The sequence below is a fragment of the Quercus robur genome, chromosome 4, assembly GCF_932294415.1.
Source record: "Quercus robur chromosome 4, dhQueRobu3.1, whole genome shotgun sequence".
Lineage (NCBI taxonomy): Eukaryota > Viridiplantae > Streptophyta > Magnoliopsida > Fagales > Fagaceae > Quercus > Quercus robur.
The window spans coordinates 22,002,159-22,013,788 of NC_065537.1; the positions used below are offsets into that span (position 1 = coordinate 22,002,159).

At 33.2% G+C, this 11,630-nt stretch overlaps 1 protein-coding gene across 1 annotated transcript; it reads right to left on the reverse strand.

Moving 5' to 3' along the window:
- Window positions 1-2,252: 2,252 nt before the first annotated feature.
- On the reverse strand, window positions 2,253-4,378 carry LOC126721559 (uncharacterized). Its single transcript, XM_050424609.1, has 4 exons — window positions 3,238-4,378; window positions 2,906-2,995; window positions 2,499-2,633; window positions 2,253-2,383 (listed from the first exon to the last, which is right to left on the reverse strand). The coding sequence occupies exons 1-4, from the start codon at window positions 4,376-4,378 to the stop codon at window positions 2,253-2,255; spliced, it is 1,497 nt and encodes a 498-aa protein (XP_050280566.1).
- Window positions 4,379-11,630: the final 7,252 nt, after the last annotated feature.

Sequence of the window (11,630 nt, forward strand, 5' to 3'; positions counted from 1 at the left end):
TGGATTGGGCTTCAATGCCTGCAATTATTGAGGATTTAGTGCTGCCAAAAGTCCATGCCAATTAGCAATTAGTCCAACTTAATTAATACACCTTCTATTTCGGAGGAGGTATTACAGGAGGATACGTTTTTGGCAAATATAAATAATAATGAAGAGTTATTATTGGCAAGGATTGTTACACTCAATTTGGAGTCTACCAGCCAGCTAGCACGTACAATTGGAGTTAATCCAATTAATGCCTTGAAAAAATATTCCAAGGGAAATCAATTTCAAGTGGCGGAATTAGTGGTAATTTGGGATAATAATGGAGTTGTGCTGGCTTCTTGTTCAGAAAAAATTCATCAAGCTTACAAGCCTGACGAGGTTGAGGCACTGGCTACTCTGAAGGCAGTGACATTTGCATGTGAATTGGGTTTTCGAAGAGCTACTCTTGATGGAGATTCTCTCGATCAGATTAAAGCTTTGAAGTCAATAGAGTGTAGCCTATCTCCAACAGGTTTGCTGGTATACAACGTAAAAAGGGTTGCTAATAGTTTTGAATGATTGTTGTATTCTCATGTTAAGAGAAACGGCAATAGGGTTGCTCATAATCTGGCGAAAAATGCATTACGCATAACATATTTTCATGTATGGATGAAGATGTCTCATCGCATATTGTTTTGATTTTAGATTTGGATGTAATTGTTTCAAGTTAATAAAATAAGTCAGCTTCTTTCTCAAAAAAAACCCTTTTCTTCACTCTGCTGTTTATGAAACAAGTTGCCAAGAATGAACCTTGTCCAGTAGGACACCACACAATGGTTGGATCTGTTATTAGGAGGTCTAAGTTGCAAGAAGAGAAATGCAAATATTTTGTCCCAGTTTTTTTGTTCTGCTTTTTACTCCATTAATCACAACTTCTCATGTATTCTTTGACTTTTGTTAAAAAAAATAATTAAATGGTATATCATGATCAATGGAACACAAAAACTACAACAAAGGATTTGTGTAAGGACCAGATTTGAACTCCTGGCCTAAAAGGTATATGGACTTAGGCCCAAAAAGTCCAAAACAATAAATATGTAGAGAATGGGTTGGAAAACAGGGTTTTAATGAATTAAGCAGCAAGTAAACAGATCTTGATGACAAAGAAAGGAAGATAACAAATTTACACTAAGGAAAAATATCATCGGTAATGTCCGAGGAGACTGGTTTCTATAAATTGCTTTTGAAGCTCTATTACAAGTTTGATTCCTAATTGCTACAATGTTTCTCTTCTTTTTTCCGATCCCTTTTCCATTGAGGGTCTCTTACATTATATAGTCCCCTTTTGAAGATCTTGACCCTACACTTGTTGATCATCTAAGCCACTACTTGAGTGCTTGTCTCATCGCACACCCTCTCTAGCCCTCTGTGAGTTAGGATGGCCAAGGCAGCACTATTCAGGAGTCTTCTCCACATCATGGTTTTCAGACCTGGACCATTCATTGAACCGTAAAAGGGAGAAATTCAAGATTTTTAAGGTCGAACAGGGATCGAACTGTGATGACGTCATAATTAATTTAATAATTATTTTAAATATATATAAAAACATTAAATTAATAAAAAAATATAAAAATTAACTAAAATAGTCTAATTTACTTTCAAGACAGCCAACAGATATACAAAAAATGCATTCACAGGCTGAGAAAAAGGCAAGGCTTAATAAATTACTAGTTTGAAATATCTATATATAATATATTCATCTTCATAGCCCTAGCTAGATCTCAAGAGAGTGGGCTTGCAATGAAATCTTCATCCAAGTACTTTCATGCACATGCATTACAGATATATCCAGATTCCTGCTCAGACATGCACGAGCTACAAAGTACTATTACAGCTTCTATTACAAAAGCACAAAAAGACCTTACTATTACTAATTAACTATACTAACACAAAGGTAAAACATGCATAAATAATAATTAATTAAGCAGCCATAGATGGAGTACTGGTACTAGTACTGCTTCTATTACCAAAATTCACACCCCAATGTAGTCCAAACTAGCCAATGTAGTCCATAAAACTTAAAAGGACAAAGTAAAAATGCATAAACAAGCCTCCAAGTTACAGTACACAACTACACATCGTTTCTTACAAAAATACATAAAACTTATTTCTAAAAAATAATAATAAAACTTCAAACTCCAAGTTACACACTGTGTCTTACAAAAAGACATAGAAATTATCTATAAAATACAAAATAGAACTTCAAAGTTCAAATAGAATTATTATGATCATAAATCATCAATGTCATGAAAGTTATTATGCTTGTCATCATTCCCTGGAAATCTAGGAGGAGGGCGAATAGGTTGTCCAAATGTTCCTAAATCAATTCCTTCAACCTTACTGCTATCATCTATAGATTCTACACACAAGTTTGAACAAAAGAAAAAGAAAAATTATTATAATGTTTATACAAGTTTGAAAAAAATAAAAGAAAAATCACTATAGGTTATCAAATTGTTTACATATAAACTAACCTTTAATATTAGAAGAAGCCTCTACACTTGCTGGATATGCACCCTCTTCATAAATTACATTCTCCAACTCTTCATAATTAAGATATGAGTCTTCCTCTTCCACAAATACCCAAAAATCAGTTTTGTCGATACTTGCTTAATCAATGGGGTCAAAATTAAACTTTTTGTTGTAAAGCCTGCATAAAATGTCATGCTCATTATTGGAATTTGAACATAATTAGTAACTAACAATTACATTATATAAATGATTTCTTAAAAATTAATATAATCACAAGATATAGCATTTAGTTACCTATGTCTCAATCGCAAGTTATGATTAACAAACACAAGGTCATTGAGCCTTTGATGCTCCAACCTATTTCTCCTCTTAGAATGTATTTGGTCAAATAAACTCTAACAACGCTCACATCCGGAAGAGGCGGAAGTTTGGCTAAGGATTCTAATTGCCAATTTTTGCAAGTTTGGAGCATCAGCACCCCATAACTTCCACCATTCATCTAATTTTCATAACACAACGTAATCTAATATTAATCAACATAAACAAACAAACTTTCAATTGAATAATCACTTCAGTTATTCCAACTATAGTATCAAAACTAACTTTCAACATGAACAAAAAAACTAAGATTTGTTTATAATATTAAAGTAAACTAATTACTTCTCACTTGGATGAGTGGTCTTGCTTGTTGACAACGGTCTCGAAAATATTGGGTTTCTTTAATTACATTTTCTTGATCACCATCATATTTTGTCCCAATGTAGTCCGTAATAGCCATATTTACTGCTGGTTTCCGACAAAAATTCTCCTCATCATATTGAAAAGCGGGATTTAACCAATATGCAGTAGCATGAAGATCTTTACGCAAATGTTTGTCCCAACGATTTTTTATAATTGAGGTGTATGGCTTGTACAAGTGCTTTTTCATTCGGAAGATCTTCTTGATTCCCAACCGTGCTCTATGCATGCCCTTATACACATATTCTATTGCAGGCCTTTGATCAGAATCAACAATCCGTAACAAATGAATGAGTGGCGATGAAATCTTGACAAGAACATTAATATCATCCCAAAAAGAATTATCCAAAATGATAGAAACTACTTCTTTTGTCTTTGACTCTCTTGCCAATCTATTGTCCACAAAGAATTTGCTAGTCACTAAGGCTTGCAAGTCATGCTTATGCACATGAAAGCTTCCAAATGAAAGGAAAGTAGTAGCAAATCTTGTTGCTCCTACACGTACAATATTTGTCCAACCAGGTCTCTTCCTCAACGAAGCAATCAAAGCCACATGATTATAAATAAAAACTGTAACTTTGGTTGCATGATTTTTTAGTCTCTCCACATGAGGCATGTCTCCCATATCCTGCAACACAAGATTCAGGCAATGTGCTACACAAGGAGACCAACTAATAGTTTTATACTTTTCACACAACAATTTACCAGCAGATACATAATTCGAAGCATTATCAGTAACCATGTGAACTATGTTTTTTGGACCAACCCATATAACTACTTCATCAAACAATTTAAACAAGTTTCTAGTATTCTTCACAATATCTGAGGCATCAACTGATTTTACAAATACCATTCTCCTAGGACAATAAACAAGGAAATTAGTCAATGACCTATGTCTAGTATCTGTCCAACCATCAGTCATAAGTATACATCCAACTTCTGCCCAATGCCTACGTTGTGACTCAACCAACAACTGAACCTCCTTCTTACTATCCCTCAACAAAGGGACCCGTACAGCATGATAAGATGGACCTTTGTAACCAGGACCAGCCGCAGCTATGGCATCAATCATCAGTTGGTAGTACACTGAATTCACTACATTAAAAGGAATGCAATTGTCATACAGAAACCTTGCAATAGCCATATCAGCTTGCCTCACCCCTCGCCCTTTCTTTGCTTTGGAACACACTTTTAAGACCAGGTTGAACTCCTGGAGTAGTTCTTGGAGCAAAGTAATTATCTACTGGCTTTGTACCCTTTCTTTTACCTAAAACAAGTTTTTTAGGCAACCCACTAGTAAATACTTCTTGAACATCTTCATCTTCTTGCATATCACTATTTGTGGAAGGCACACTAAACATTTCTTCTTGACGTTGTTTCTCAGCTTTTTTCTTCAACTCAAACTCCTTCACATATTCCAGCATTTGGTATCTCACATCATGAGAAACCTTTTTACACGATCCAATATCACCTTTTATCTTCGAAAGGTGTTTTTTCATCCTATTAATACCCCCACCTTTATATGTTTGCCTACAATACACACATGTAAAAGTATTCTGTCCCTTCTCATCTGCCTCAAGGCTAAAATGTTCCCAAGCCGGATCAACCTTTTCCCTTACTCTTGAGCTAGACTCCACTACATTGGAATCAACTTCATGTGATGGAGTAGACTTGGTCTCTGTTTCCATTTTAATATAAAAGACTAATCAACCAGTCAAACACGCATAGACCCATCAATTTTTGAAATACAGATATTCAAAGAATCACAACTTCATGCACATTAAAACACTACCAACCGTAAAAAAGAGTAATGTCAAAACACTACCAACGGTAAAAAAGAGTAAAGACACTACAAATTAAAACATAACAATAGACTCTATCCACATAAATACACCAAGTAATGTCAATCAATTCTATTCCTATTCATAAAATATAAATTGCTATAAAAGAAAGAAGAATTAAAAAGGATAAAGCTTCCATGGATAAATCTCAGTAAGAAGAATAAACTCTATCAATTAATTCTCCCTAAATCTCAAAATCTATATTCAGAAAGTTCCCATAATGTTGTCAAAGCTTCCACAGATAAATCTCAGTAAGCTTAAATACATATCCGGAATTTTACTCCAAATTTTAGCTAAACCAAACACACACACACACACACATATGTTTCACTCACTCCCACAGTGGATAGACAAACATAATTTCCTTTTCCTTTCTTTTTCTGCTCTGACCATAAATTCTTAAATCCGATCACATTAAAAAACCAAGCACAATTTAAAGTAACAAAATTAAGTGTCCAAAAAACAACCTTAAAAAACAATCAAAATACAGACACAATCTAATCTAAATCTACAGCTTGGATCTAACACTCACCAAATAAAGTCAAACACAACCAAATCTAGTACCTCTAGAACACAACATTAAAATTTAAAAAAAAAAAAAAAAATTGACAAAAATTGATTATTGTACCAAACGACGGCGACGACGAGGAGGCAGAGAGTGAGCTACGACGGCTGAGCTATGATGAGCGTGAGAGAGAGGCAGAGAGTGAGTTGCGACGGCTAAGCTACGATGAGCGTGAGAAAGATGAGCATGAGAGAGAGGTAGAGAGTAAGCTGCGATCTGGGATGAGCTACGACGGCGACGAGGGAAAGAGGCAGAGACGAGAGAGTGATTGAGAGAGTGAGGAAGAGGCAGAGAGTGATTGAGAGAGTGAGGGATCTGAGGGTTTCGTTTTAGGGAATTAGGGTTATTCAATCAGAATGCCCCAAACGACGCTGTATTAAGGAAAAAAAAAAAAAGGACGAAACGACGCCATTTTAAGCTAAAACAAGGCAGCCCATTTGAACCGTGTGAACCGATCACAGTTCACAGAACCAGATGGTCAGACTACGGTCCGGACGGTTCCATGCTTTTTTCGCATGGAACAGTTCTTCACCTTAAATGGACCGTAGATGTGAACGGTTCGAGGGTTTTACGATCCGACTGTACGGTCCGGTACGGGTTTAAATTCAATGCTCCACATAAATGCAGCCAGAAAGTTAGCTGCAAAGCATTCAATGCTGTGGCAGCAGCTTTCCCTTAGATATTTCTGAGCTCCCCTCCCTCTTGTACGTTCACGATGATCATGCCCATCACTGAAACTTTTTGGAAGGTCACCTTGAATACTATGATACACATCTAGCTCGTGCTTAGCTTATCTATGGAGATATGCCTCCTTGGCATGCCTTCCCAATTTTAACTTACTCATGGAACTCTGAACTTAACACCCTCATCACTGTTTATTCTTTCTTGGACCGATCAATGTCCTAGGACAAAGCCCAAGGCCCAATATATGATTTTGGGCCCTTATCCCTACAATTTGTATTCATAAGAAAATTCCCTAAACTGCCTTCAAGATACATATATCAAGTTTCGATTTGAATCAAGTTCTAGAAATGAGTTCAATAAATGGGTTTGGATCTAAATTTTTATCCATGTAATTTTTAAAAAATGAAGTGGCTATCATGTTACAAAAAAATTCACTTTATTACTCCATTAGCTAGACACATAGACAATAAAACTAATTATGGAAGTAGATGGAGGGACCAATAGTACTCTCTCTTTTTTTAAAAATAAAAATAAAAATTTAGGGACTTTTTTTTTTTTTTTTTGAGGAACCAATTTTAGGAACTAAAGCTCTCATTTGAAATTTTAGGGACTAAAACAATCGACAAGTAAATTTTAGAGACTAACAGTCAGTAATCAATAAATTACTTAATTGCATTTTTGTTGTGTGTTTAACACATCAAAATTTGTAGTATTTTTAGTATCACCCTTTTTTTTTAAGTAACATTTCAATCAAATATCATTTAATTCATTTTCTTTCAAATTAAAATGTACTACTAGTTAGCAACAAGTGCAATGCATGGAAAAGTTTAATAAGTAATGCAATAAATACAAACTAATTTACAACATTTTTATAAACTGTTGATGTGGCTTTAGCATTTCTCAAATAGTTTTTGTAAGTAAAAATGCGATGTTAGGGATGAACCCATATTAGAACTAGTAAAAATTTGCTACATCAGCAATTTGTAAAAATATTGTAAAATAGTTTGTGTCGGTAGTATTATTCAATTATTTATTTATTATATATATAAGATAAAAATTCTACTCTAGCCTAATCTAAGTGTATATGTGTGAGAAACTCCCTTTTGGAAACTTAAACCTTGGCCCTTGCTTCCCACACCCTACAAACACTTATAATTATATAAGAATTTGAAAAATATTCTAATAATTATATATTAAATATAAAATTTAATAATTATGATAGTTGTTAATAGGTATTTATTATGATTGTGCTTTTATAGATATTTTAATTAATAGGTATTTATTATGATTGTGCTTTTATAGATATTTTAATATTTGTTAATATATATGATTATGGTAATTATTAACAGTATTTTTATAATTTTCAAGATTATAAAACTATTGATTATGTTAATTAAAGAAAAGAACATGTCAAGATTCTAATTGAAAGTCTAAATATAAAATAAAATTTAATCTCAATTAAAAATTATATATCATAATTTTTTTGATATATATATTAATTATAGATTATAGATAAGTAAATATCATTCCTTAATTAAAATTAAAATAAAGTCAGTGAAAAAGTCTCATTAAAATTTTAAATTATTTTCATTGAATATTCAAATAAAGGTTAAGCTTGGAAATTTATTAATACTATCTTCATTGAATTTCCATTGAAAATCATATAAAATGTACATTTTGAGAGCAACCCAATGCTTTCTCGAAACATTGGAAAAATGAATCAAAGAACAATATCCCATTTATCTTCTTTTTGGCTTGTCCTTGTGTTAGCCTTTGGCTTAAGCAGTGCATTTACAGTGATACCCAAACCATTTAGAAATAACTATGTACGAATTGTCAACAACCTTAACAACAAATTGCTTTACTACCATTGTAAATCTAGAGATACTGATTTCCACCTTAAGAATCTTCAGCCCAACACATATTGGGAATTCTCTTTTCACCAAAATGTTATAGGTACAACGCTCTACTATTGCAAGTTTTGGCAAGATAAGTTCCATGCTGTTTTTGATGTATTTACATCAAATGAGAAATTCCAAAAGAAATGCGGCGGAGATCATTGTATATGGATAGCACAAGAGGATGGACTATACTTATATGAACTAAAAAAGCAGACATCTGTGAAGATGCATGATTGGGAAATAAATATGAACGTGACAAATCATGTATGAGGGAAAATCTTGTTCTCTGTGTGAACTTAAAGCCATGCTTAATTTCTCTCCATAAGTAATTAATAAATGAAGGGAAATAAACTTCTTAATTTCCTAATCATACAGTTTCTGTTATTTTATTAATCTCTTTTCACGTGCTCAATTTCGAAACTCGTGCTAGTTTATATTTATGGATTGTTTGAGTTTTATTGGAAATTATTTATATAGATGATTGTTGATGCTGTATTTTGTCTTACGTACCTTGATTTGCTTGCCAAAATGCCAATTTAAGCCTTAAAGAGCCAAAAATTGCATTTTTAATATTAAAAAAAAAAGAAGAGAAAATACTTGAAATAATTTAATTTGTACCAATCAGACGTTAGATAAATCATTTTTATGGTCCAAGAGCTTAGAATACAAAATTACCATATTTTACTTAGTCTGACCAAGTTTAACCAACCTAAATAGGGCTTAGTCAAGATTTGACTAAAAGTCCAGTTATCCGTATAAATTTGTGCTCTTCTAAAAAATCATGAATTTCCCATTAAATTGACATTTCATGGGCCAAGATTGGAGTTGAAACAAATAACATATTACAAACATCAAATCTTTGTTAAAAAAAAAGCATTAGTCATTTTGGTGACGTTTGATTATAGTTTATTTTCTATTAGATTATAATTATACGACCACCAATTGGCTGAAGTGAATAATTGTTGAAAATTTCTCATGATGAACTTCAATTTAATAGGGTTGCTTTAGCATCTTTCACATATTTTTTCATATTTATAATATGTTATTTAAAATATGGTACTAAACACTTTTCTTTTCATTTTTTGCATTATAACTTATTAAGTACTTTGAACACATATTTTTACAAAAAATTTTAAATCACAATTTCTACGTTATTTTGAATCACAATTTCTACAAAAAAATTTTAAATCTCAAATTGCTTAGGGCTTGTTATTTGGTAGCTCATTTTGAATACATTTTTAAGCATTTTAAATAACTTTACACATATTTTATACATTTTTTTTCTTTATATATATATCAAAAACATTCAAACAACATTATTCAAACTCATCTACCGAGCCCCTTCGATCTGGCAAAGAAATTTACTTGAATGGAGTCCATATATTAACAATAAAGTACGACATCAGACAAGAAAAATACTTTTCAAGTGCAGTACAATGCATGTGCATGTGATTCAGTTATTGGAGGGAGTTCACTTACTTTTTTGACCTTATCGTCCTCTCCTTTGTTAAACTGACCTTTTTATCCAACTATATAAATGATATATCACTCTGTCTCTAGGTGGACAGTGTATGTGAACGAATTGAGGAGAGGGAGATCATTTGGTAGTGAAATGGAAGCTTATAATCTTCTGGCATTCTTAGCGATGCTTATTCTCAGCGCATATTGTTGCAGTTCGGCTGTCCTTGTTGAAAGCAACTCCACTCCGCCGTGCAATGGCGGCCTTGGCGAATGCCAGCTGCTTGAGGACGACGTGGAGTTCCCGATGAACCCTTACATACGCCGGAGGCTTTATGAGCTAGCTAGGTCCTGCAAATAAGGCTTTGAAACCCAGTGAAGCAGCTTTACCTCCTTGCGAGAGACCTAACGACCCCAGTCGTTAACTCGTTATTGCCACCAGGAAAATTGTAAAGAACGTTCAAGTCCGTACAACCGCGTCAACCAGTGCCAATAATCTCACTGCACCGTTCAATCTTGGAAATGTGTTCCCCTTCAGCTGCACACTTGTTCTCTTCTATGGAATTCTTCTCGTTTTTCGTTTTTTGTTTTTTGTTTTCTTTTTCGTTCTATCAAGGATATGCTATATTACAACCCCATTTCCACTCTAAGCATTATATCTGAACATATAATCTTCTCTATTCTCTATATATTAAGAGAGGAGGGATTTTCATGTTCAAGTTTGAGAGGAAGAACGGTTGGAGATGAATAATAACAAAAGGAAAAACATTTGTTAAAGGAAATGACTAATGAGCATTTTGGAAGGGTTAATTTGTGGGTTTTCTTTTTTGAGCGGATTTTAAACTATTTCTAAGTGTTTTGAGTTGAAGGTGATGGGGGGTAGGGGAGCTAGGGTTAGGTTTCTAGGCAATAAGAGACTGAGGATTTTATTTTATTTTTTATTTTATTTATTTTTTTTTTTTTTAAGTAAAAAATGTAAGATTCATGGTCAACTTGTGTGGGGAGCAAGTTAAATCAAAAAAGTTAAGGAAGAAAATATGGAGGCTCTAACCCAAGTGTCGATCGGCACTTGGTCCTCAAATCCTCCAGATCTTTCCTATTTCGTTTTGTCTGTTTCCATTTCCAATTCAAACCTAATTTCTTATGAATTTTGATTTTTTTTTTTTTTTTTTTTTTTTTTTTTTTTTTTTTTTATGGTTCTCAAGTTCAGCAGATTAAATCCAAATATGTCTAATTAATTAATTAATCAATTTTTACCTATTTTTTAATGAATCAATAAATGCTTTCACCTGAACTAGATTTGGTGCATGCAACCTTACAATAAACCATACCTTTAGTTAATAGGATCACGACATATCACCCAATTTAAATTGGACTAAAAATAGGCCAATCAAAATTAAGATATTATAATCACCTATGGTAAGAATCTGATTTATGCAAGCGTACCTTACTGTTATTTTTTTTTTTTTGAGAAAATGAAACTTGTTTATTTGATATCTTTTAATTCGATAGTCTGATTAAAGCTCATGAATTGTTGTTTTTTATTGTTATGACCTTAAGATTTGTTTTACAAAAAATATTTGGAGATCAAATGGCCAAATTTTTTATATTATCTTGGAGACATGTAATGGTGATGACATAACACTACAATGTGAGTTAGGCCAAATAGGAGTTGCAAAATGGGATATCTACACTTGCCATTGAGAAATGGCATCTTGACGTCTATCTGAAATAGAGACCACTGGAAACATGTTGTAATGGAAATAAATGATCGAATAGATGAAAGATGAGCAACTAGGCAAAGGTTTCCTCAAACTCAATCCCATACTCTAGAGTAAAACCCTTGGCAACTAGGCAGGCCTTGCAGTAATCAATACTACCATCCAAGTGAGACTTGATCTTGTATACCCACTTTCAACATATACCGGATTTGCCAGCTGGAAGATC

What these genes read in the sequence shown, in the direction of transcription:
- LOC126721559 (XM_050424609.1), bottom strand. Translation starts at nt 4,378, where the DNA reads ATGGCTATTGCAAGGTTTCTGTATGACAATTGCATTCCTTTTAATGTA. An exon ending in CATTGGGACAAAATATGATG is followed by an intron (nt 2,996 to 3,237) that starts GTGATCAAGAAA and finishes TATGAAAATTAG; the next exon opens with ATGAATGGTGGAAGTTATGG. An exon ending in AACTTCCGCCTCTTCCGGAT is followed by an intron (nt 2,634 to 2,905) that starts GTGAGCGTTGTT and finishes CCATTGATTAAG; the next exon opens with CAAGTATCGACAAAACTGAT.